Source organism: Thamnophis sirtalis, unplaced genomic scaffold, assembly GCF_051295495.1.
Source record: "Thamnophis sirtalis isolate CommonGarterSnake01/CBP01778 unplaced genomic scaffold, rThaSir2_p1.2 scaffold_5, whole genome shotgun sequence".
NCBI classification, from domain to species: domain Eukaryota; kingdom Metazoa; phylum Chordata; class Lepidosauria; order Squamata; family Natricidae; genus Thamnophis; species Thamnophis sirtalis.
The window spans coordinates 113,907,574-113,935,021 of NW_028261385.1; the positions used below are offsets into that span (position 1 = coordinate 113,907,574).

Sequence of the window (27,448 nt, forward strand, 5' to 3'; positions counted from 1 at the left end):
CACCCCAAGATGACAGATGAGTTCACCCACCCACCCTCATGTAGATATTAAAAAAGAGAAAAGAAAGGATTGAACTCTGTGGCACCTTAGATAGTAGGGGCTGAGGGCCAGACCTCTCTTCTCCAACATCACTGATTAGAGCAGACCCCAAATGAAGAAGGACAAGCAACACAACACTCTGCTACCCACCCTCAATCCTCTGAGCTCTTCCAGAAGGACATCATGATTGAAGGTGTCAAAAGCTTGAGAAGTCAAATAAGGCAAAGATAAATTACACTATCTCCATCCCACACATGCCAGAGGTCATCCAAAAGCATGAGCAGTGTGTTTTCCATCTTATAACCAGATCTGAATCCTGACTGAAGAAGATCCAGATAATCTGCTTCCTCTAAGGCCCTCTAAAGCGTTGCACAACCATTTTTCCTACCAACTTTCCCTGAAAAGAGAGGTGAGATCCTGGATGAAATTGTCCAGTATGCTGGTATCCAGTGATGGCTTCTTGAGGAGGGGGAAACAACCTCTCCAAGAGGTAAAGAACAACCCCCTTCTTCGAAGAAGAATTAATCACTGCAAGAACCCACTCATACAACATCTCCCTGAACTGCTTTAACTAGCTGGGAGAAGCATGGATCTAAAGAGCTGGTGGCTGAGCTTATAGGTTACTGAGGAGTCTCTCCTGCTTGAGCAGGGGGTTGAACTAGAAGATCCCAAGGTTCCTTCCAGCTCTGTTCAGCTTTTGTTTGTCCAGCTTTTGTTGTCATATGAATTCTGCTGGACTAGGTGGACTAAAAATTTCACTCTGTGTAAGGGCACTTTCTCAGCATCCAATACTTTCTGTCTTAGTCAATTAATTTTTTTTAACTTTTGTGCTGACTCTATTCTAGCAGGTGAAGCAGACGGGAGAATTGTGGGGATGTTCTCACAAGCCTTTTTAGCTGTTCTGCTCTGCACAACTGTCGTCCCCCTCAATGCTCAAAATGATGAAGGAACTTCCTGTGCAGGTAAAAAACATACTTTCTCAATTTACTTTAGTTCTTCCTTCATGGTTTTTCCTTCTGTCATGCCTTCTGAAAATATGTAAAGATGTAAGTTTAATATAAGAAATAATTAAAAATCTTATAGTGAAGATGTTCTATTATTACAATCCATGTCCAAAATCATATATTTGAATATCTAGGATTCTGCTGTACTTTGAGTCTGAAGACAAAGTGGTGTTATCAATAATACAGTGTACTCATATATCTCTAATTCTTTAAAGCGGCTACATTTTTTTCTAGAATTCTGTGACTGTCATCTGCAGCAGCCATAAAACCCCAGTGAAAATGGTACAGACTCACACACATACAGATACACACACATACTTCGGCTGGAGCTTATGCATTTGTGTTATCTCTCAGTTTTAAAAGGTGGGGAAAATGCAGAAAAGCACTACTAAAAAAATATCATTGTTCCAATATTGGAGGTGCTGCCATAAGGAAGACGGGGTCAACCTATTCTCCAAAGCACCTGAAGGCAGGACAAGAATCAATGGGTGGAAACTAATCAAGGAGACAACCAACTTAGAACTAAGGAGAAATTTCTTGACAGTTAGAACAATTAATCAGTGGAACAACTTGTCTTCAGAAGTTGTGGATACTCCAACACTGGAAGTTTTTAATAAGAGATTGGACAACTATGAGGCCATGATGAAATAATTGACTTCTATACTTGCATCGCATGTTTGATACAATGGCAAAAGGGCAGGATTTGCATCATGATGTGGCTGCATGTCATATTAATGCAGTTTGAGTATGCTTCAGACACTGTGGATCCCTGCTTAAAAAGGGGGGCATCACATCTAGGAATTTTGGTTTAATAAATACAGTAAATATTTGCTTAAGGATGACTATGTTTCTGATAATTCTGTTAATTTCCAAGGTTTATTTATGTGATTACATTAGGCTGAGAAACTATATTGACCAAAGCTGTCATTTATGGTACTCACTGTCTGTAAATTTAGATTAGCCACATTGGTTTAAGGGATGCATGTTCTAAATGAAAATAAATAAGGCTCATGCAATATTCTATATGTTATATATTGATGCTACCCTGTAATGGAGATCAGAATGATAATCTCTTCTGGGGGAAAGTGGTTTGGGAAAAAGGGCAGGAGATACCTCATGTCTTTATGAAGCTATAAGAGTCAATTCAGGAACTGATCCTTAACTCAGCTACTGCACCATGGGAATGAAAAACTACACAAACTCCAAGGGTTTCATTCCCCAAGAGCCTCTAGATGGGTATGTATCTAGTCTTCTTACCACATTCTTTCTCTTTTTCTTTTTTTACAGATAAAACTGAGTGTCCTATCACGGTGTACTTTGTCATTGACACATCTGAGAGCATTGCCCTTCAGACTGACCCTATTGAGAGTTTAGTGAACCATAGCAAGAAGTTTGTTGCTCAATTCGTTAATAAGCTGGCCAATGAGGTCTACCAACAACAAATATCCATAAATTGGCAAATTGGGGGACTTCATTTTTCAGATATAGTAGTAATCTTTAGTTCTATAACCCAAGACAAGGCGCTATTCAATGATAGGTTGGCAAAAATCCGTTACATTGGTCGGGGCACTTTCACAGATTGTGCTCTCTCCAACATGACAGCTCAGATGCCTCTCAATCCGCAGGGGACAAATTATGCCATTGTGATCACTGATGGCCATGTGACAGGGAGTCCCTGTGGAGGGATGAAGCAGCAAGCTGATCGAGCACGAGATGCAGAGATCAAGCTCTTTGCAGTGGCCCCCAGCCAGAAAATCTATGAGCAAGGTCTCCAGGAAATTGCCAGCCTTCCACATGAACTTTTTAGGAACAACTATGCCACTCTAAAGAAAGGCAGTGTTGATGAAGATACTGAGACCATGGATAAAATCATCCAAGTTATGGTAAGAATTGATACCTAAGAATTGTGTTAGAACATTGTTTTACTGGATCATTGGGTAGCTTGACTGTCTAATAAGGTGGGAGTTGCATGGTGTGGTTTTCTAAAAACCAAGCACTAATTGGCTTAATTTGCATGAAAATATTTCAGGCCATCATTAGAAACAAAATATTATAGAGAAGAAATGAACATGAATAATCCCAAAGGACATTATTCCTATTCCTGCTACCTGAAAAGATCTCTAAGGAGGCTTTTCCTATGAAGGATTCCAGGTCCTGCTCCAGCATTCAAAATGACTTTGTTCTTAGATATTCCCCCCCCCAAAAAAATGAAGTGGCCACCCCAGATTTTGTGCATACACTCTGCCCAAAATTCCTTTTGTTTTTCCAAACTCTGACTATAATCTCCTTGAGGAAAATGAGCAGGTAGCTCTCCCTACTTCTCAGAAGTAGAAGAAATGACATTTCAAATATCTTTATAATTGTTGAAGGAAAGCCATTGGCTATCATAGTTTCAACATGTTCATTCTGGTTCTTTCCAGATCTGTGATTCTAATAGTAGTGCCTGTTGTTTCTAGGCTGTTTACAAATGACTGCAACCAATAGGTGGAATATTGTGCAGATTTTTGACCAAAATAAAGATTTATTGTCCGATTGTTGTGCATCACTTCCAGCAATCTTATATGTACACCATATAATGGTATAGAGAGAGAACACTTGGTTGCTTTAGTTTCCAATAGATTTTTCCAGTGGATTTTTTAATCTGTCTTGAAAGCATCATATATGGATTTACACTGTTGCCATGTGTATTGATGTCTTCCCATTTCTCTTTTCTTCCCCATAAACCTACTGCCTCAAGCACTGTAGGAAATATTTTGCTTAAAAAATGGATTCTTTCTATCTTTACAAAGTCGTACCTTAGAAGCCTTCTAAGGCCATCAGCTTTGTTCTCTTACGAGAACTAAGTCATGTGGCCAGGTTCTGCCAAATGGAGTAAAATGTGGGCTTTCCTCTTTTTCTGTTAGGAATATTTCTAATATTATGGATTAATTTTACTGCAAATACATTTCATGAAGAGAGACCTCACTTCCTATTGAAGGTGATCCAAGTTGGGCAGTTCAATTGGAACCAGAACCAGAACTTATCAATAGATTGGAAAAAGTTCAAAGCATCTTTTCTGCACTGAAATCACATTTCTCAGACTCTAGTATTCAATTGTTTTAAAATTATGGAATAGAAGCCAATCATATACTCCTTAGTATTTATCTTTTTATCCTTTGTATCCTTTTATAGCTGGATGTGATGCCCCCTTCTAATATAAGATAAAAGCATATAATTAGGGAAAGGTTCTTCACAGCACTTGCACTAGAGGGGGGAGGGGGAGAGAGAGAGCGCTATCAGAGGGATAGTTAGCTTTACACCAGTGGTGGGTTTCTACCCATTTGGACTGGTTCGGCCAAACCGGCAGTAGCTTGGCAGCCTGGGTCACTGGAACGGGCAGCGACCCAGGTTGTACTATGCATGTGCGCAAGCATGCATCAAGCATGAGCTCACACACCGCGTCCCTGAGCAAACAGGCAGTAGTCTCTGCTGGAACCCACCCCTGCCTCACACAGATCTAAAAATTTCATTTTTTAATATTTAAATAAATGTCATGGAATAATACTAGATATTACTATAAACCTGTTCAAAGTTAAAATAATATAAATAATATAATCAATTTATACTTAACACCATGTATGAATATGCTTAATTGGATACAACCAATTATGTCTATCATGGGAACAATACAAATCAAGCAAAAGCACCTGATAGGATTTAAGCATAAACACATAAGATTGGAAGGAACTCTGGAGGTCTTCTAGGCCAACCTTCTACCCAGGGCAAGAATCCTCAAACCATCCCAGAAAATTAGCTGCCCGACCTTAGTTTGATAATACCAACTGCAGATGGTTCATCTGCAGTTCTAAAAGTCAGGCTACTCCGCTCCTCAATAGTTCTCACTGGCAGGAAATTCCTCTTTATTTCAAGTTTGGCTCTCTCTTTGTAAAGTTTACATCCTTTGGTCCTTGGGATGTTGCAAAGGACAAATCTACCAACTTTTCTCTTTCCACATCCTCAGCCTCTTTCTTGCATTATGTTGACCAAAACTGGACAGTACTCCAAATGTTGAAGAGTACTTGGCCTAAGACAGAACACTGAATTATTTCCCTCATTCCTCCCTCACTTGTATAGAAATAGACCCATTAAGGACTAGGAATTGAAGAGAATTGTTCAACCAATTGCAAAACCATCTGGTAGTGGGACCATCCTTGTGACATTGTTCATTTTATCAAGTAGGAATTTGTGGTCAACATTAAGTAAGTGCCTTACTTACAATTTAAGTATGGTATATTATACCCATAACATTCCCAATTATCGTAGTACTGAAGTGTGTTTCCTGGGCATCTTAGCTATTTGTTTGGCATTTTATCCCTTCTGCCTGATGGGTTGGCCTGTTCCAGTATCATTGTTTCTTTTCTCCTTAGTATTAACTTAGATGCTTTCAGAAGGATTTTTACCTTGGTGTCATAAATTTCCATATAGATATAGTAATTCTTTATGAATAATGTGACTTCTATCTTCCCTTTTGTTGGATCTGCTTTGTTTGAACAAATCATAACCTTCCATTCCTAAGTCCCATCCCACCAAGAACAAGTAATACTAGCAATGTCATATTTGCCTCCTGCTTTGTACTAGGATTTTAATTTCTCTCTGTTTGTTCCCATGCTCTGCACACCGCTGTACAGGTATTTTGAGCCCTTGAGTATTGCCCTGCAAAGTCTGCCACAGACTAAAAGTCCAGGATCAAATCTTGGACTTCTTTCACAAAATTATGTCTGCTTCTAAAATCCAGTTTTGAAAGCATTAGGATTTCCATGTCAACGGCAAAATGAAAAATCTGAAGCCTGAGGTTTGATCGCAAGTAGGATCAAGCAGGAAAAACAAAGTTAAGCAGAATACCAGTCATTATTGCTAAAATAGCCCTACTCCATCTGTTTTGTTTGATAATTCAGGAATTCTCACAAGCCATAAAATCTGCATATCTCCCTTAAAATGGGGTGAGAAAAACCAAACTTTGCATGGAGTATATTGGTGGAACATGCTTATCCAGACAGATTCAAAAGAAAGAGCTATGCTGGTTTCTTTTTTCAGTTTTATAATTTTCTTTTGTTTTTGTTCATTCCCTGACAGAAACATGATGCCTTTGCAAAGGTAAGTGTACAATTTGTGTCCATACAACAATATTATGAATTTTTGGAAGCCATACTCAGCTGCAGGTTTCGAATCAGTGCCAACTGTGCATTCTGTTTAGAACAGCAGTTCTCAACCTGTGGGTCACAACACCTTTGGGGGTTGAATGACTTTTTCACAGGGGTTGCCGAGGAGCCTCCCGTGGCGAGGCTGGCAAGAAGTCGGCCCGAAGGGAAGGAGCAGCTCAGGTTCCCCACGCGGCGGAAGGAGAAGTGCCAGAAGACTGATGGGCTTCCCAGCAGGCCAGTCTGACCAGCCTCCCATGCGGGCGCTTTTTCAGCGACTGTTCCTGCCTGGGAGCTCCTACAGGGCGCACGCCTTCACTGGGGTTGAGCTGCATCACTTCCCCCCCCCCCGAGCCGGCTCTGCTTAGTTCCACCAGGATCTGAGGGGGAGACTGTTAACTGGAAACCGAACAGAGAAGAAGGGAAGGGAGACCAGACTGGGGACGTGGGAGGGGGAGGAGGGGGTTACTGGTTGGAAGTCTGTGAGGTGGGATCACCACGCATGTGGCCGGAGGAGGAAAGAACAAAACCTTGCGCCAGTAAGTAGGGGCTTCTGCTGCTCTTCTCGCTGAAGGTGGCCGAGCACCCAAGATCAGAGTGTGCATGTGTGTATATATATATATGTGAGAGTGGGGGGTGGGGGGAAAGTAGGAGCTGGAATGGCAGCAAGGAGGGGGAAAAGAGAGACATGCGCAGCACAGAGGACGCTCGGAAAGCAGGTTGCTCTGAGTGATGAATGTTGATGAGCAGAGCTACAGAAGCCAAGAGGTACCATTGAGGCATAAAACAAGGCAGGGAAAATAAAATAAAATAAAATAAAGGAATGTGGGATGCGCATACTCTGAGATTCCCTACCCATGCTACAGTGGTCAGCAAACCGCGGCTCATGAGGGCCCCTCTTTGGCCCCTCTCCTGTGGCTCCCTGCTGACCCAATCAGCAGGGAGTCACTGCACAATGAGGTGAGTAACTGGGTATGCAGTGCAGGGGAACCACGCTGTGCAGGAGACTCGTCAGCGCTAGACTCAGGTCAGTGTGAGCCGTGGTCCCCTTTATGTTGGCCCAGGAAGGAGGGGAATGGGGAGCAGCAGCAGCAGCTGGTTGGGTGCAGGGAGGGAAGAGCTCCAGTTCTCCTGTGCTGCACAGGGCTCTCCTTGTGCAGGGCTCTGGAACTCTTCCCTCTCTGCATCCAGAGACGGCTGCTCCGGCTCTTTCCTGAGCCAACACAAAGGGAACAGCGGCTGACACTGACCTGAGTCTGGCGATGAGTCTCCTGTGCAGCGTGGCTCTCCTGCGTAGCGCAGCCAGCTACTCACTTCTCAGTGGTGGCAGTGGAAGGAGTCGCTGTCCCTGCTGCTGTGATCCTGGCCCAGGAGGGTATTTTGCTTGCACGTGCAAGAAAGAGATGAAAGAAAAAAGGGGAGAAAGAGAGAGAGAGAAATGAAAGAGAGCTGAAAGGAGAGAATGGGAGAGAGGGAAAATGGAAACAAATTAGAGGGAGAAGGGGGAGAGGGAGAAATAAATGAAAGAGAGCTGCAGGGAGAGAATGAGAGAGGGAAAAGAGAGGAAAACAAATCAGGGGGAAAGAAAGGAGAAAGAAAGAAAGAAAGAAAGAAGAAAGAAAGAAAGAAAGAAAGAAAGAAAGAGAAAAAAGAAACAAACTAACTTTCTCAGACCTATGACAAAAGCAATGGCAAGCTAAATCTCTTGCCAAGAAAACTGCAAAAGGCACAAATTGGAAGCAAATCTGATATTTTTTAAAGAAAATAACAGAGATGGCAAAAAATGCATCTGAAAATAAGATCATTTATAATTTTGGATAACGTATTATATTGTCAAACTCAAAAGAAATCAAAATATATATCCTATTGCTATTAGTATAATCTTGCCAGCTTCTATCAACTTAGAGTTCACTATGAAAAGATTACAGAGAAGCAATTTCCCACAATTAATAATTTTATTTTGGATTTGCTATCGTATTCAATGAGAAAGAAAGAAAAAGAAAGAGGGAAAGGGAAGGAAAGAGAGAAAGAAAAGGAGAAGAGAAAGGGAGAGAAAAATAGAGAAAAACAGAAATGTGAGGGAGGGGGAGAGAAGAGAGAGAGACCCTATTCCCACAGAAAATACTGAGCCATGAAACCTGGGTAGGCATGTCTGGGGGGGGATGTCATGTGACTGGGTGATGTTGAGTTGGCCACACCCACCCAGGTTTTGTGGCTCCCGGTGTTTTCCTTTTCTGTGGGAAACGGATCCAAATGTCTCTTTGAGTGTTTAAGATTGCCGACCCCTGTGCTTCAAGACAAAATTTCATTTATTTGTAATTAGAAATAAATATTTTAAAATATATAATTACATATTATTTTTGTGATTAATCACTGCTTTAATTATGTTCAATTTATAACAATAAAAATACATCCTGCATATCAGATATTTACATTACGATTCATAACAGTAGCAAAATTACAGTTACATAGTAGCAATGAAAATAATTTTATGGTTGAGGGTCATCACAACATGAGGAACTGTATTAAAGGGTCACGGCATTAGGAAGGTTGAGAACCACTGGTTTAGAAGAAGACCCCTTCTGGTGCAGTGAGACTTCTTTCTCCGAAAATAAATTCTGCGCTGATTTGAAGTGTCATAGAAATCTATCCAATCCAGCTTAATTCTTTTATGGATTTGTCTTCAGAAATACTAACAAAGGGATAGGGTACAAAATATGCAGAAATTGAATTATTTTTCTATTGCAAAATCGTTAGGATGTGCAATTCACATATCCAGACTCACAAGTGCATGACATCGGATTAGACAGCCTTCCTTCAAGAAATATTATAAAAGGGGAGTAGAAAAGATGCTTTTATGGAATTATGGAATTATTTAGTGAGGCTGATTAAACTTGGTGGTCCTCCTTGTAAATGTAACTTTGCCCCACTTTTCCCCACAACTCCAAGATATCATTGAAGAGGAGGGACAGAAAGCATATAATTCATTATGAAATCTTCACTTATATTTTCTTTTTCTTTTAGTGCTATAAAATGAGCTGCCTTGAAATTCAAGGTCCACGTGGTCCAAAGGGATTTCAAGGACAAAAGGTAAAGATATAAGGGCAAAGGGGACAATAAATATGTAAGAAGACAGAACAGATTGTGTATTATACAATACAAGGTTTTCAACAGAAATCCCACATTAATGGCTCAAAAATACCAAAGATTCAATTTCAGAAGTGTGACTATCATGCATCCATGGGTTGTAGCTTTGGGAAAACGAAGTGAGGAAGTGATGTAATGCTTCAGTCTACACAGTAATCACATTTCATTAATAATTCAGCACAGTCACTTATCTTTAGACCATGTATATACAGATTAACCTGAATTGTGTTTCCTAAAAATTGCAGAGAAAAATACATTTGGTTTTTTTAAATATATATATTCCCTTAACATCAGCCTTTTTATGAATCTGATATATGACACAAAGATGTACGATTCTGTATAAACTTTTCCTGATTATATTTCATTTAATATAATATTTCCGATATTAATTTTTGCTTTTTGGGTTGTAGGGAAAGGATTAGTAGACAAATTTATATAATGATCATTCTTCTAATATACAAATTTCTGTAGTACTGTCTATGTTGTTCCATAAGTTTTACATGAAATTATTGAGCAAAGTACAATAGACTTAATGCCATAATTGATGAGTCAACTTTTGCTATGATTGTACCAGATGTTTACATTCATGATTTAGACAGTTGCATAACTGAGAATTGCAGTCTATACCCTATAAATCTGCATAGTTGAGAACTATACAGCTACATGGTTCTGTAGTATTTGAAGACATGTTTGCTGTATTTAGAATATAAGCACTTCATTGGCAATTCAGCTTCTTACATATTTGCAAAGAGAAGTATGTAAAGAAGCAAAAGTAAGTTTTCTAGCCTAGAATCCTATATTCTCTTTTCTGGAACAAGTGACCTTGAACTTTGCTTCCAAAGGCTGACATCAATGTTCTTTGGCATTTTTAAAATAAAAAATTAGAAATGCTCTTGCAGGATCAATCTGCTGAGACATTTCAAGAAGCTTAGGAAATTGGCCAGAAAACTTTGGACTCACTTACAAAATAACAGCAGGCACATGGAACCTTAGTATTATGGGTCCTATACATATATACATACATAAATACATACATAAATACATAAATAAATAAATAAATACATACATACATACATACGTACGTACATACTACATACATACATACATACATACATACATACATACATACATACATACATACATACATACATGTATTTAGAGTTACAACCCCTGGTATTTATCAGCACAAATACAACACACACACACACACACATCTATATACACACACACATAGATACATAGATACATAGATACATACATACATACATATAAAATAAATAAATAAATAAATAAATAAAGCACATATACAACACAAATGTAGTGGACAACATAAAAAATGGCTTTCTGCCTGGATGGCTCCCAGAGTGAGCTGATAGACAGAAAAGGGAAGCAGTATGCTCCCTCCCATATTTGGGCATACCAGGGGTTGTGACACAATACGTATATACAATATACAATATACAATATACAATATACAATATACAATATGCAATATGCAATATGCAATATGCAATATGCAATATGCAATATACAATATACAATATACAATATACAATATACAATATACAATATACAATATACAATATACAATATACAATATACAATATACAATATACAATATACAATATACAATATACAATATACATATAGATATATAATATACAGTACAATCCTAGTTTCTACACATAGACACACACACACACACTTTTGTATACAATCAGTGCTTAGTGAACAGCTTTTAGATTTGGATGGGATTTCTTCCAGATTTGTAGGTAGGACAAGAAGCACGGCGTTGAATGCAATATGAAAAGCCTGAGCCAACAAGCACCATGAAATGATGTGTGAGCGTAAGAGTTGATTCAGCTTTTTGTTTTATGGGAAATTTCTGAATTAATTATTTTCTTTTTTTACTTTTAGGGTGCAAAAGGGAACATGGGGATTCCAGGCTTTCTTGGGCAAAAAGGACGACAAGTAAGTAACCAGAAAAAGGGAGAATTCTAATAAGTACTATACAATTGCTGTTTCTTTGAACATGGAGTACACAAGGTCATATTGAATCAGACTCTCACCTACACACCAGTTTTTGGATGGCATTTAATTCTAAAATTAGGCTGTGATAATCAGTATCTGAATGTTCAGTCAGTATATTATTTTGGTCATAGGATTTTCAACTCTCTTTAATGAGAATTTACTTATTTAAATAATCTGTGTACATTCATTTATCACGCTGCTCTAATCCCCTTCATAAAGAAAATCAAAAGCTTCCATTTAATTTTTCTTTTAGATCATGATACAGATTCTCTCTTTCCTTTTTTCCTTTAATAATTATAGAAGTTTAAGTGTAATGCATCAGATTTCTAAATACAGATTAGATCCTGATTAGGGGTCAAAGAATTAAAGCCCATTTTAGCCATACTGGGTAGGGCGCTTTCCAGATTAGGATTCCTCACACCTAAATACGTACTTTAAATAAGATTCATACCATTGTTGTTAAAAACCTTGCTGGGAATGGTCTATGCTGAGAGTGGCTGAAGGAGTAAAGAGAAAATCCACAACCCTATGTCATATATCCTCTTAGCTTTTAGTCTCTATTTAATCTTTGTTGATTTAATTTTTTTAATATTTTCTGTTTATCATTTTGTAAGCCTTCCAGAATCACTTTAATAGTGAGATAGGCATGTTGTTATATTGATGTCAGCCTATAGTCTGTGTGCTCTAACAGAACATTTCCACTCAATGCAAAAATATGCCTGTCCTATATGGGGAAATGTTAGTACGGATACTGAAGATATGTATGTCTTTATTATCAAACAAGAGGCTGAAAATTTGGGTGCATCTTATACACTGAATACAGCATTTTTTTGCCTCCCGAAACCCCGCCCCCTTCACCAAAATGGAGAATAGGTTTGACCCAGATGTTATGCTGTAATGTGATATGACTTTCCTTGAATAAACTTCAGTCTCATGCAGTTTATCATACATTGGTTGATAATTCTGGCAATCAGAACTTTTGAATGGAAAGGGAAGATGAGGAGAAAGTGTATATTTGACTCTCCAACTTGCTAATGTTAAGCACAGCTTAACAATACACCAGAACCAAGCAGTCTTTTTTACAATGTGTGAAAGCAGTTTTTATAGTTTGTTTATGCTGCTTGCTTTCATTCCACACTGACCTCTAATAAACAAAACATTTGATGTAGTTGAATGCAATGATAGGACAAAAGAAATATATTCATTGATGCATCTAAAAACTATAACACAATTCTTTCAACTCTTTTAAAATATGTTTGTCATATATGTTTATTCAGTCTAGAAGCAGAAACAATCACTAATACATTGCTATTCCAAATGTAGCTGCCATAGGTTAATCATATTAAATTCACAGGTAAATATATATAGTATTGCAACCATAATGTAAATTGATAAAATTGGTATAATTAATAATATTGCATAATGCAATTATTGCCTTTTTCAAATTAATGTAAGCAATACGTATTATTGCCTGCCTAGGGTAAATGAACATATTTTGCAGATTACGTCAACTAATAATGTCATTTTCTTTTTACATATAGGGTGATCCAGGAATTGAAGGTCCAATTGGACACCCTGGACCTAAGGTAAATAATTTTGGGTCTCATTTATAAGCATTTGTTCTTGTACTTAGAACTTGACCAAATAAGAGGTTTCCAGAGAGCGGGAGAGAAGGAGCGGGGCAGGGGAAGAGACAGGGGGAGGGAAGAGGGAGGGAGGGAGAGAGAGAGAGAGGGAGGGAGGGAGGGAGTGTGTGAGAGAGATCTTGGTAGTAACCAGTAATCATTAAAGCTGCAGAAACCAAATTTATTTTGAGTTTCAAAATAGGACAGATATTTAACTCAAGAAAATGGTTGCTGGGCTGATGAGATATCCATTCCTTTATACTGTTCAATATCTAAAAAATCCTGAATTAAAAACAATTAATTCATCTTAGTGAGAAGAAAAAGATTTATTTTATTTAAATTTATTTATTAAATTTATTCATTAAATTTGTATATTAAATTTATTTATTAAATGTATATTGCTGCCTTACATAATTTAAAACCACATTAAAAACAATAAAAGAATAAAAGAATCCCAATAAATTAATATAATAAAATCACCTCCCACCCTAGTGACAGCATATCACACGATTCATTTAATGGGCTCCATCCCACTCTAGGTTCCCAGATGTGGAACTTCCAGTGACGTGCGATGAGGTTTATGACTGGTGAGACAAAAAGAAAGAAAGCGGCTTTTGCCTGCCCCGCAGCTATGTCCGACATAGAGGCGGGACCTCTATGTCAGACAGAAGCGGTGGGGCACTTTCTTTCGGCTTTTGCCCTGCAGGGTGGGCAAAAGCCGAAAGCAAGCACCCCACAGCTTCTGTCCTGCGGGGTGGGCAAAAGCCAAAAGCAACCGCCCCGCCGCTTCTGTCCTGAGGGGCGGGAAAAAGCCGAAAGAAAGCCCCCCACCACTTCTGTCTGACATAGAGGCATCCCGCGCCCCACAGCTATGTCCGACCCAGCTGTGGGGCGCGGGACGCCTCTATGTCAGACAGAAGCGGCGGGCTGCTTTCTTTCAGCTTTTGCCCTGCGGAGCGTCCCAAAGCCCCGGCCTCTATGTCTGCCAAAGAGCCTTTGAACGCCCCGGTGCTGTGTCCGCCATAGAGACGGGACGTGTCCCGCCCCTATGGCAGACACAGCGCTGGGCTTTTGGACGTCCAAAAGCCCTGGCGCTGTGTCCGCCATAGGGGCTTTGAACGCCCCAGCGCTGTGTCCGCCATAGAGACGGGCCACGTCCCGCCTCTATGGCAGACACAGCGGCAGGGCTTTGGGCTGTCCAAAAGCCCCGGCGCTGTGTCCACCATAGAGGCTTTTGGACGCCCCGACACTGTGTCCACTATAGAGGAAAAACTTCCTTAGACCAACAGAAGACTTTAAAAGCATAGAGGACCTATGGAAAGCTTCAAAGAATCAATACTGGATTTAACCAAAGCCGCCCTGCGCTAGAGGCAATAGTCGCCCTGCCACTATGTCCAAAAGCCCTGGCCTGCTGCTATGTCCAAAAGCCCTGCTGCTATGTCTGACATAAAAAAAAGTGCCAGCCCGCGCGCCAGCAGAGGCGGGTAAAACACACACAGAGAGAGACACACACAAATTACTTAGAATAATACAATTACTTACAAATTACATTAATTTTGAATTCCTCCCCCTCCCTCCAACCCACATACCTTTTCCAGCTGTTTCACAAAGGATTTCAACTCTGTTCTTGTCTGCCATGATGCAAATGTAAAAATGTAAAAGAAAAAGGGAAGACCTACTGAGGTCAGGCTGGATTTGCTGCTGCCAGAGTCCCCAATGGATGACTCTGCTTAACTGTTTAAAAAAGCCTCTTTAAAAAGTGCCCTCTACAGGAGGAGGCGAGAGAACCAAGTGCCTCATTTACATAAGGAATTTTTCGGCTTTTAACCCTTGCTTAACTCTGCTCGAGTGATCATAAAGATAGACTAAATGAGGCACGTGGTTCTCTCGCCTCCTCCTGTAGAGGGCACTTTTTAGAGGCTTTTTTAAACCGTTAAGCACTAAGCAGAGTCATCCACTGTGACTCTGGCAGCAACTACCTTAGCCTTTTTCCTTTTAATTTTTCTTTTTCATCGGGCCAGTGGTGAGGCCCTGCCTCCCCTGACTGCACGTCACTGGGAACTTCCCTCCCAATGGCATTGATGAAAGACATGAACTATGTCCCAAAAAGCGCCAACTGAAATACTGAATGATAGAAAGAAAATGAAAAGTTGTGTGAATTCAGTAGAGAAATTAGAAAAGATTTTCTGAGCACTGAAACAAAAAATGAAAATGTGAAAACCTGCTGGAAATCAGATGGGAATCGCTTGCAAAGCATGACTCTTCCACAATAACAGCCTTAAGTGTATAGTCTAAGCCAGGGACCAAACAGGAAGGCAAGACATGGGAGAAGATATATTGAGGCATGTTGGGGGAGCATAAATTCCAAACTAATCATTTACTTAAATGTATTTATTTAAATGAACTACTTAACAAATCTAAGTCAATTCACTCTAGTCAGAATAGCATATCAGAACTAAGACTATACTATATCCATAAACACTTTTTGTTTCTTTTCCAGGGTATTGCTGGTGTAAAAGGAGAAAAGGTAAGGTAGTGTTACACATTCAGAAAACTTTGGGAAGTGTGCTTTATAATCGGAATGCTTTATTTATTATAATTCTGCATTTCAAGGAGAGCCCTGTGCAATGGGTCCCCTGTCACCTTTCCTGGAGATAGAGGCAAAAGGCCTTCGGCTGCATGCAGAACCTGCAATCCTGGGTTGGGCTGAAACAAGCTCCTGCAATGCAGGGGAACCTCTGCTACTAGGACAGAGCAATGCTTTGGATTGGGAAGCAGAAATATATTCTCTACAGCTCTTTCAACCCAAAGCAGCTTTTTCTGGGTTGAGCTGTTACTGGTTTGCACTATGGAGCTCCTAGGAAAAGAAGTAGCTACTGAAGCAGTGGCAAAGAGGTGCTCTGAAGATCCCCCCATATGCCTGAAGCACTTTTGGTTTTCATATTGGAAGTGTTCTATCCTAAAGGTAAAAGATAAAAGTTCCCCTCGCACATACATATGTGCTAGTCGTTCCCAATGCTCACTTCCATTTCAAAGCCGAAGAGCCAGTGCTGTCCAAAGATGTCTCTGTGGTCATGTGGCCGGCATGACTGAACGGCGAAGGCGCACAGAACGCTATTACCTTCCCACCAAAGGTGGTTTCTGTTTTTCTACTTGCATTTTTAAATGCTTTCAAACTGCTAGATTGGCAGAAGCTGGGACAAGTAACAGGAGCTCACTCCATTACACGGCACTAGGGATTCGAACCACTGAACTGCCGACCTTTCTAATTGACAAGCTTATCTCATCTTAGCCACTGAGCCACCGTGTCCCCCATGTTCAGTCCTACTCACTACCCAATAAGCAATGGTCCTGTGCTTTACTGAAATGCTCTTAAACTGCAGTTGTGTTTTGCTTTCAATATTGTGTTTTTAATATTGTGTCTTTAATATGTCCTCCTGGGTTCGGCTCCAAGTGGGGAAAAAGACACTGGAGGCATGGAGGCTGCTTAGAAAGATGTTTTAATGGTGGACAGGACCGCATGGCTTGAAGTCTTGGGGGAAAAGGTGATCCCATGCTTCCAGGTGTTGGTGAAGAAGAAGAAGGGCTGAGGGAGTGGTTTGCAGGTCTTTTTATAATCTGTTTGGCCCCACCTATCTGCCTCCTGCTCCTGTGCAAGAAATGTATTCTGATTGGTTGTCAGACTCACATGGGGCCATGCAGGGGCAACTCTCTAGGCTGAGTCCAGGTTTGGTTGAATTCTCAAATGCCATGTGGTCAGTTGAGTAAAGGGCCAATATTATCATACCTTAATCCCATCCCCCTGGAGCTGAAGGGGACAACTCTTTATAATGTAAAGGGACTAGATCATGCTTTAATGGCTCATGGACAAAGTGGGTGTGGGCAGGAAGCTGCAGGGAGAGTTACTTTGTCTTTTTGAAATATGTTTCTTCCTTTTCACATCCAGAGAAATATTCTGCCTTTTCAATATTTCCTAGGGTATTTCATTTTTCTGGGAGACGGCTGGGTGATAACTTCCTACAATTGTCTGGCTAATTGCTGGGATGTTACTTATATTATCATTTGTGACTTCCTTATTGTGAGCCACCTTGGTAAAACTTCTATCCCTAAAAAAATTCTTTTTCACCCAATTGGCCAGACAGGACTTAACATTGCAACAGAAGTCTTGTGGTGGGCATAGGAGTGGGGAAGACCTTCCATGTCATTTATTCTAGGATAATATTTAGTGACACAGAATTATTTCACTCTGTCCCAAATAATTTCTGATAATATAATAATTCTGTTGTTGCTTTTTTTAAAGGAAGCAGGGCTTGATTCATCTTGTTTTCTTACATCCTTTGTAGGGAGAGTTTGGAACAGATGGACGAAAGGTAAGGTTTGACAGAGGAACTTAAGACACTATTTCACTATTGGTCTTATGGAAGAAGCTGTCTCTAATGCATTTGGTCTTTGATTTCAGGGAGCTAGTGGTGCTGCTGGAAGAAATGGCACTGATGGACAAAAGGTAGTGTTGTTTTTAGCACTATAATGTTAGTCTTTTGTTTATATTGATAAAATGCCTTTTTAAAGGAGAATGGGCTCCCTAAATATAAGCTTTAATTAGCAATCTAAAACAGGAGAGTGGCCCAGACAGATCATTAGTTTTCCCTTTCATTTTGTAACTTTTTGTAATTCATTGCTTGTTGCCAAGTTCTTCTGTCTCATTCCTGAAGTTCCCTAATATCCACATCCTCATTTCATTTAATTTAATTGGAAGAAAATAACTATTTAATTTATAGAAACAGTCATTTGATCTGTTTGAAAATTTGTCAACGCCATGTTGTGTATTAATCCCGAATAGTTGAGATGCATCCAAAATTAGTGGAGCCCCATGAGTTATCACCTTATTACCCACAACTTTTTTAGACTTGAGTTACTGCTCTTCTCTTGGCATTTGGCCTGTAATCATTTGCTGCTATTGTAAATCAAAGTAGGGCATTTCCTGGAAAACAGGCTTCAGACAACTTCTCAGCCTTACTTTTTGCAGCTTACCAGGATAACGCTATTAACATTCAGTGGACAACTGACAAATTCTATTACAATGACTTTTTTTTTTAAAAAAACCCTCTTAAAATGAATTAAGATTTAATATAGATGTTTTACACTTATATAACCCCTGGGAGGATGAAAAAATAGAAATGCTGATATACGGTCTCCTGCCATGCAAAGAAAGTTGGACTAGATTCTTCCACTCCATTCCTGTTTAATGTACCTCACAATCTCTCCTTTTATATCTAATGCTTTCAGGGCAAGATGGGGCGGATTGGACCTCCTGGCTGTAAGGGTGACCCAGGTGAAAGGGTAGGAGTGCTTTCTCTAACTATGTCAACTCTTTTTTCATACTCTTATAAAATTTATGCGAAGGAGATTATTATACTCAAAGTGTCTTGGAAATTTTATGGATGACTATCTGATAACCCGGTGTTGTCTGGATATTTATTTATCCTAATCCTGTATTACGCAGGAAAAGCCCTGATTTCGGCAACAATTAAATTAGTTACAAATGTTTTCCCTGTGCCCCCAGAAGCGTCAAGGAAAGTGATACCACCTTGTTGTTTTGCTAGCTGATCCATGATCATTTGGCATGCTTTTTTCTGATCTTGATTTAGAAGTGGCTTCTTGTCCATGATATTTGCAGTAAGCTGTTTGATGTTGTAGTTCTTTTCTTGTATGTAATCTGTGTGATGTATGTTGTATCAATCTCATAGTGGTGCAGGCAGGCTGAGTTGCAGTAATGTTTTATTGATCATGGCCACATATTTGTCCTCAAAATAATCAAAGCCTTGTTGAAAATGTTTGGATCAAATGTATTTTTTAATGTTGGATTTTTCCCCCTTACCAGAGTACTGTGGAGTACTGTGAAGCTGATACCATGGCAACTCCACTGCTCTGTACAGTAGAAGTCATTTTACAGCAGTATGGTAGAAGTCATTTTAAGGCACAACAGGCTGTATCTTAACAGAACACCTGCCCTTGAGGGGTGTTAGGGGTTATTCCCACAGTATTTGTTTCCAGAAAGTAAGTCATCTGTGTACCAAGTTTGATTGAAATTGCTTGAGGCGTTCCAGAGTTATGCTGGAACATACACACACACAGCGCAAACTCTGGCTTAGATATGTTGATGACACTTTTGTGATTTGGCCACAAGGGGAAAGAAAAACTGGACAACTTCCTCACACATCTCAACAGCCTACACCCCAAAATACAATTCACTATGGAAATAGAAGCAAACAAACAAGTTCCCTTTCAAGACGTCCTAATCTACAAAAAACCCAATGGCTCCCTAGGACACACCATCTACCAGAAAAAAACACACACCAACCACTACTTAAACGCACAATCCCATCACCACCCTGCACAGTTCAACTCTGTAGCCAAGACCCTCATCTCCAGAACCAAATGCCTAGCCGACAAAGACCACCTGAAAACTGAATTACACACTCTCACAAATGTATTAATCTCCAACACATTCCAAAGAAAAACAATTACTAACCTAATCCAAAGGGAAACTCCTCCCAAGAACCGAGACGCAGAACAGGACAACGGCATCGCCCTCCTCCCTTACATCAAAGGCACTACAGATAAAATCAGCAAAATTATCCACAAACACAATATCAAGACAGCCTTCAACACTGACCAAAAAATAGCCAACATCTTAAGAAACCCCAAAGAGAAGATCCAGCTAAAAAACCAAGGAGTCTATGAAATACCATGCAAAATCTGCCCTGCAACATACATAGGACAAACGAACAAGAGAATAAGTGCACGCATTGCAGAACACAAGAACGCAGTCAGAAAAAAAGAAAAAACTTCCTCCCTTTTCCAGTACCTTAAAGCTACAGGACATGAAATTAATTTTGAAGAAACCAAATTAATCTCCAAAACTGAACACTTCAACAAGAGAATAATTATGGAAGCTATCAAAATAGAGAAACACCCACACAACATGAATAAACATGACAAACAAGCCCCACCCACCACCCAGGCTGTTACAACACAAAACAACAACGGACACACAGCCAGCACCAATCAGCACCAATCTACCAATCATAATACAACCACACAACCAATCAATCCACTTACGGAAACAAAGCCAGCACTCCACACATCCCCACCAAGTTTTATAGAAAGATGGCAGCTCCGACTATGCTTTAAGCTGAAAACACCAGTCTGAAGATGACGAGTGAGACCTTGCCGAAACGTTGCCAAGAAAATCTCAATCTTACACGGGAAAATACCCGAATACAATAAGACCAGCATACCTACACCCATGAAAATTTACGAAGATAGATAGATAGATGATAGATAGATAGATAGATGATAGATAGATAGATAGATAGATAGATAGATAGATAGATAGATAGATAGATAGATAGATAGATAGATAGAGATAGATAGATAGATTAGATAGATTAGATAGATAGATAGATGATAGATAGATGAGAGAGAGAGAGAGAGAGAGAGAACTTTATAAAAGCTTACCTTGAAAATAAATTAAACAAATGTCATTGGTTTGTTTATCAATAAAACAAATAAAAACCTGAAACAAGAAGGTGACTTTTATTAACAAATTCTGTATAGCTCTTCAAGGTGAATAATAAAGTACAGTGATGCAAAGTGTTTTGAAAGAGCGCTTTCAGAGTGTACAAGCAAATCAGTCAATGAATTAATAGCAGACAGAGGAAAAAAGACTAACCAATAGAAATCCTTTAGGAAAAAGTATTCACTAATATTTAATGCACCATGGATATATAGCAATAGCAATAGCAGTAGACTTATATACCGCTTCATAGGGCTTTCAGCCCTCTCTAAGCGGTTTACAGAGAGTCAGCATATTGCCCCCAACAATCTGGGTCCTCATTTTACCCACTTCGGAAGGATGGAAGGCTGAGTCAACCCTGAGCCGGTGAGATTTGAACCGCTGAACTGCTGATCTAGCAGTAGCCTGCAGTGCTGCATTTAACCACTGCGCCACCTTGGCTCTATAGTTAGTTTATGCTTCTTTCCGGTTGCCTGTAATCATTCAATCATAATACTTTAACATGTACCAACAATCACATCTATATACAGCACACTTAGTAACATTAGTCAAACTGCTTGTACCATAACAGTGCAAATTCAAGTATGTATCCATGGGTGAGATACATCTTTTTAGAGGCAATATGCACAACTTACTTCGTTTTGACATGATTTGATACTATTTTTCTACTTTTTGCTTTAGTATTAGCTGACTGGGATATGTTTAGGATGATGCAGATTATAAGTGCTGTAAAAATAACACAAGTATTACATATCGGCACCTCTGGTATGTGACTAATTACAGAATGGTAGGCAGTATTAGCAATTGCTGAGTCCTAAGTCTGTTCTTCTCAAGTTCACAAATATTACCATCTTTTCCATTTTTACTTTAAAATAATGATCTATTATGAATGTGTCCAGTTCTCAGCATTCTTTTTAAGTTCAGAATGTGATTTTTACATCATTATGCTGAATAGAAACTCTGAATTTCATTAAAGTTCATAAAACGTATTAAACTTTTGCTTACCTTTTGTACAGAAGACACGGGAACTAGTTTTAGTTTGGAAAGTAAAAGGTTTAACATAGTTTGGGTTGTTGGCAGAACTGATATGTGAGCAAAGCCATCATGTTTACTACTATGCTGGATTCCATCCTCAGCATTCAGATTTACACCATATAATTCTGAGAAGGATGAAATCTACAGTACCTCTAAATATCTGTGCAGAGTCCTTTTACATATTTTTCTATTATACTGCCACCAAATAATTCCATTTAGATCTTATCTAAATTCCCTCAGATGCATTTCTAAAATGCCATCTATTTAAAGCATGGGAAAAAATAAGCATCAGGATGAATATTGTGAGATGTTTTCACTGTTATGATATCTACAGTCACAGAACACTTTCCTGTTGTTTATATTCTACTTTCCTAAATGAAATAGCTTCTGACTAAGTCCTCCCGCACCCACCCACCCCTGCTCTTTCTTTTAGGGTCCTGATGGCTACCCAGGAAAACCTGGTGATCAAGGACTACCAGGAGAGGAAGGAATAAAGGTCTGTACTATTCCATACTGGCAGAGACTAAAGTCAGCATGACAGAGTCAGGAAGAGTAAATTCAAACAAGGGCAGTACATGAATCTGGGTAATTTCTCAGTTGAAAAACTTTCTCAAGTTATTTAGTTTAGAAAAAGGATAGTGAAAAGAAATGGACCTGGTAGAGATTTGTTTAAAAAATATTTTTTAGAACTTTGGGTTACAAAGTAGGAAAACAAAAGGATGTTGCTCTTCACTCATGGAATCCTAGGGCTCTGCTGAGATTTGGAATGGACCTCCAAAAGGTGCTTCTCAAAGTGTGGGAATACCAATGGTCCTTTTGCAGCCTCTTAAAAGAGCTCTATACTTTTCTTCGACTGCAGAGCACCTTCAGAGGGCAAGTCTGGTGAGAAGACAGGCAGCTTCTCTGCAGCGTCACAAAGTAACTTACATGTTTGCTCTGTTCAATTGATTTTACCTTTATATTAAAACAAATCTTATGATGAGTTTTAATATGTAAAAGGAGCTGGAAATTCTGAACAGTAAGGTAACAAAAATGCTGTTATCAATAGGAAGAGAGCTAAGAGCCAATTAGAGAACATTTTTTCTTGCATGCCTCTTTCCATTTCCCAGTTGCTAATTTTCCCATGGGTGAACTGTTTAATTGGGAATTCAAATCCAGCTTAATGTCAGACTTGTCCTGATTTGAGCATTTAGGGTTAGGATTAGGGTACCCTCAACTCCACATGTTTGAAATGAAAGGTTCACTTTTACTAAAGTCAAAGGGTTGCACTGTAAGCAAAGCTGGATCTGAATGTTGCTGCACAAAGCCTGCAATTTTTCCACTCCCCTGGCCCTCTGCATGACCTGAAATTGAGGAAAGCTGCTTTAGATGCATCTCAGTAATTCTGGCTGCTTAGGAAAGGGGCAAGAGAAATAAAACAGGCTTCCACTAAACATCTCTAATGAGTTCCTTGAGGATGGCATGAGCCACGGCACAAAGTTTGGCTCATTTTTTTTCCTATCAGGAAATGTTTTATTGCACAAAATTAAGTTTTCCAGAATCTGAAGTGGGAGAGGAATCTTATTACCTATTTTGTTTCTATACTTATGTATATCTCTCTTAGCCTAATCCTAATTCTGCTCTATTTTTTTCTTATCTCTGTGGTCTTCTATCTCTATGTTCCTCTGTTGATAATTGCTAATTTTATGATGGATGTCTCAGGCCATAGATTGTGACTTGGAGAAAATTGCATTGACTGGTAAAATTTGGGCTCACTATAAACCAAACTATTCTGGTTGATCAATTGCAATTTCTTCTTTTTGTTCTCTCTTTTGTAGCTTAAAAGTAAAGTTAAAAGGTTTTCTCCCACCCCTAATCTATGACTTCCAGGATAAATAGGTTTACATATTAGAAACATATCTATTCCAGAATAACACTGCCTTTGCCATACCTCCTTACCTTTTTGGTAAATATAGTTCCACTAACTTGTACAGTCCTTGTCTATTTGAGAGGATTTCCTTTCAGCCTAGTTTTTAGAGACAGTTTTGCCCCCTTCAAAGTACACCGCTGCTCCAGCCACTTTCCTCAGATCAGGCTAGATGGATTAACCTTTACTGTATCAATTTTAGGTAGGAGTTACTTATTACATCTTCGCTTCCTTCTGACCAAGTCATGCTGGAGCATCTCTTTTACTGCTGGGTTTCACTGGCTGCTGGTCCAGGTTCCAATCATTTGTTCCTTGCCAGTTGCCCCTTTCCTAACCATCTCTTCCCATCTGGTGCTCCTTTGCCTGCCCCTGGACCTCTGAATCTGATGTGTCCCATGCCAGCCCCCTCTGCTCCTCTCTCTCTTCTCTTCCATCTAACTTTTGACTTAACTTCCCTTTTCTCCACACTTGCAATTTCCTTCTCAGTTTTCAACATACATCCTTCTGCTGAGTGTGACCATAGCAATGTTTGATTGGAAATAATTTCATTTTGATTCCAGTATATGTGTATGCATGCATGCATGCATATGTAACTAAAACAACTATAACTATAACAACTGTAACTGTAACAATTATAATTAAATTCTAACTTATGTACATCTTGTTTCAGGGAGATCCTGGCCGGCCTGGCAAACATGGCCCACCTGGTCCCAATGGGGAAGTCGGAGGTTCTGTATGTAACATTGTGACTTTTCTGAAATAATTAAATTCTTTGCACTACAGAGCCACTCGCAGACTGTAGTGCATCAGTACATGATTTCAAAATACGGATATGATATATCTATCTATGCTCCTTTTATAGCAACTGTAAAAAGTTAGGAAAATAGGAGCCTTGGTTAGACTGAACTAAACCTAAACTAAACTCCTGTAGTAAACCCCCAAATGTTAAGGGGAACATTCATTTATATTTGTATTGGGGACAACTACTTATTGGAAATATGATTGAAATGAAGTACCTAAGAGAGTATGTGCTTCCAAACTGCAACATTTGCATTCTCTCCAGTACAAATTTCACAATCCCCACTATTGATTGAACTCTCTAACATTGTGCTTGAAACTATCTGCAGGCAGAGGGTCTGGAGGTAAGCATTTTCCAGCAATGCTTTTCTTGGAGAGACTTTCTTCTAACCCACTGTTTTCAGAGCTGCATTTAGCAGGACTAAAAAGAAAAATAAACAACTGGTTAAAGAAATCTAGATAGACCCCTTAAAATGTGGTCCTTCCATCCAGATGAAAATTAATTAATGTTCTGTATTACAAGAGACAGGAAACAATTTTGCAAAAACCGAACATTTGGAAGTGTGGGTCAGTGTGATCAAATCAGATAATCCTCTGGAGCACTACCTTTTGTTGTGCAAAAGCCTTTTCTAACAGGTTTTGTTTCTCTTGTTTTTATTTTATTTTCAAAGGGACCAAAAGGATACAAAGGAGAACCTGGTCTTCCGGGTGCCAAGGGAAGTCCAGGTGGCAAAGGACTTGTGGGACCAAGAGGAGAAGCTGTAAGACCATTGATGCTTTCTAGCTTTGCTTTTTTTAATGCTTTTCAGAGGCAGCCTGCATTACAAGTCTTAAAAGATACTCAGAAGGGTAATACTTCAGAGCTGCATGTAGTATCTAGATGCTGGTGCCAGACTTTGGGGGTCGGTTTTCTTTATATAATACCTTGTGAAACAATTCATGGTATCAATCATAGAAAATTTGGAGTTTCCAATTTCTTTCTTTTTATGACATTCAAATGTAATCATGTAAAAATGTACTATAGTGTCTGATCCTTAGTTTTCTGCCTTAATATTTAAATTTTAATAAAAAGTCTCCTCTTGGCACATATTAGTGGATGAAATGCACAGAAAAAAACAAATAGGAATTGTTTTAATTTTAAAATAAACACATTGTCTTCTTCTTCCTCTTTGAGAACTGATCCACCAAAAGCTATATATTAAGTGCAGAAATCTTAAATTTGAAAGGTTGCATTGGTCTGAATTTTGCTCTAGTTCATTAATAAGCAAATGCTTTTATTTGTCTTTCCTTTCCTGGTAGTATCTTCATGTCTTAAAATGGAGTAGGTACTCTTTGTGCAGCTGTTTAGCATTTCAGTGAAGTAATCCACATTTGAATTTTGATTTTTTTAAAATAATTTTACTCTGTTTTGCTTAGGGTCGTCGTGGTGATCCTGGAGACATAGGAACACCTGGAAACCAAGGATCCAAGGGGGAAAAAGTAAATTCAACAAGTATCCAAAACAACTGATATAAACCTTTTCAACACTAGTGCTTAAAAAAAATATCTTGGGAAAGGGAATGATACATGTAGATTTCTAGTGGAAATGAATAAGCTATTTAAAAAAAAGAACCAAAGGTTGTATGAGAAAAATTTTCCTTGCTTCCTAAAGAGACTTGTTTGATTCCCAGTCCTTGCTGGGTGTCCCAACTGTGATTCTAGGAAGATAAAGGGAGCTGTTACTTATGATATTTTGCCTTTATTAATTTTCCAGGACACATTGGTGAATTTTATTTCTTAGCTGGAGTTCTTAACATGGTGCTGATAGACTTCAGTCAGTTCACCAGTGTATTTCTTGGCAGCTGCCTGCTTGATTTGACTTTTAAAATTTAACAAAATAATATTGGGAAAGTGACATTCTGCAAAGCAAAGTTCCAGCCTCCAGAATTATCTGACTTCCGTGAGCATTCTTTGAAAATAAAAATGGAGCATAGTGGCAGCTGGTCCACAAAACAAGAAAAGGATAGATAAGGAGAAGCCAATGGGGGACAGGAGAAAGAGGTAGCATCTTTTTCCTCCTGGCAAATTAGCATTTTATACTTGGCCATGCCCACTGTGTTTCACAAGGCCCATTATATCTTCTGAAAGTTTTAAGGACATCCATTGACTCAAATGTCTGTAAGCCCTTTTGAGGCTTTTGTCTTTATTTTTAAGAGCCATGGTGGTGCAGTGGTTAGAAAGCAGTACTGCAAACTACTTCTGCTGACTGCCGGCTGACAGCAGTTTGGCAGTTTGTGTCAGGTGTGCCTCCTTCAATAACCAAGAAAGAAAACCCCCAACTCCATTTGAGTAGAGATAAAAGTACTCTTACTGGATATGAAATGAAAGCAGCGAAAGAAAAGCGAGATCTGAGTCAAAAAGGCATGGACGTGAACATATCAAATGTTTACCCAGGACCCTCCCCCCAATTACCCCAACCCAATATCCAATCTGCAACTCCCAGAGGGGTCATGTGTGGTGCATCTTCAAAAGGCCTCATTCAGTTGGTATGCAGAGATGGTTGACCTTGACCAAGGCCAAACATGAGCCAACAGCATGCGCAGAAGGTAGTGAGAACAAAACTTCCTTCATGCTAACTTCTCCAGTACCAGCAATTCTCCTCCCCAAATACCACAAGCCCCCACCCTCCCCGTTTCTGGCAGCCAATAGCAAGCAAGCAAAGTGGAGGCTGACAGTTTGCATCTCACTGACTCAAAGTTGACTCAGCCTTCCATCCTTCCGAGGTCGGTAAAATAAGGATCCAGATTGTTGAGGGCAATATGCAGATTCTGTAAACCACTTAGAGAAGGCTGTAAAGCATTGTGAAATGGTGTATGTCTAAGTGCTATTGCTATTGCTATTTTTAGTTATGATTACCTGTTGCAATAAATAGGGCAATAAACAGATTTAGAGATCAATAAGAAAGTAGTGAAATATTAATCCAGGTCCCCAATGTTTACCTTACATTAAGGTTTAAATATTAAATTTATGGGTGGATGGATGTCTTTCTGGAGTTTTCTCTCAGTTATTATACATAGTAAGCTACAATAGAGTTGAAAGCAATAACTAATATGAATTATTTCTTTTTT

The 27,448-nt window shown here is 39.2% G+C and overlaps 1 protein-coding gene across 2 annotated transcripts in view; it reads left to right on the plus strand.

Annotated features, from left to right (window-relative positions):
- The window catches only part of LOC148045567 (collagen alpha-2(VI) chain-like), a 65,672-nt gene that overhangs the window by 7,380 nt on the left and 30,844 nt on the right, over window positions 1-27,448 (plus strand). For both annotated transcript variants that reach the window (XM_087716624.1, XM_087716623.1), the window contains exons 2-15: window positions 885-1,001; window positions 2,331-2,926; window positions 6,156-6,176; window positions 9,245-9,310; window positions 11,285-11,338; window positions 12,940-12,984; window positions 15,524-15,550; window positions 17,367-17,393; window positions 17,483-17,527; window positions 18,310-18,363; window positions 22,071-22,133; window positions 24,214-24,276; window positions 25,013-25,102; window positions 25,758-25,820. In XM_087716624.1, coding sequence (XP_087572750.1) covers window positions 914-1,001; window positions 2,331-2,926; window positions 6,156-6,176; window positions 9,245-9,310; window positions 11,285-11,338; window positions 12,940-12,984; window positions 15,524-15,550; window positions 17,367-17,393; window positions 17,483-17,527; window positions 18,310-18,363; window positions 22,071-22,133; window positions 24,214-24,276; window positions 25,013-25,102; window positions 25,758-25,820 — 1,302 coding nt within the window. In that variant the 5' untranslated portion in view covers window positions 885-913. The remainder of the gene's footprint in view (window positions 1-884; window positions 1,002-2,330; window positions 2,927-6,155; window positions 6,177-9,244; window positions 9,311-11,284; window positions 11,339-12,939; window positions 12,985-15,523; window positions 15,551-17,366; window positions 17,394-17,482; window positions 17,528-18,309; window positions 18,364-22,070; window positions 22,134-24,213; window positions 24,277-25,012; window positions 25,103-25,757; window positions 25,821-27,448) is intronic.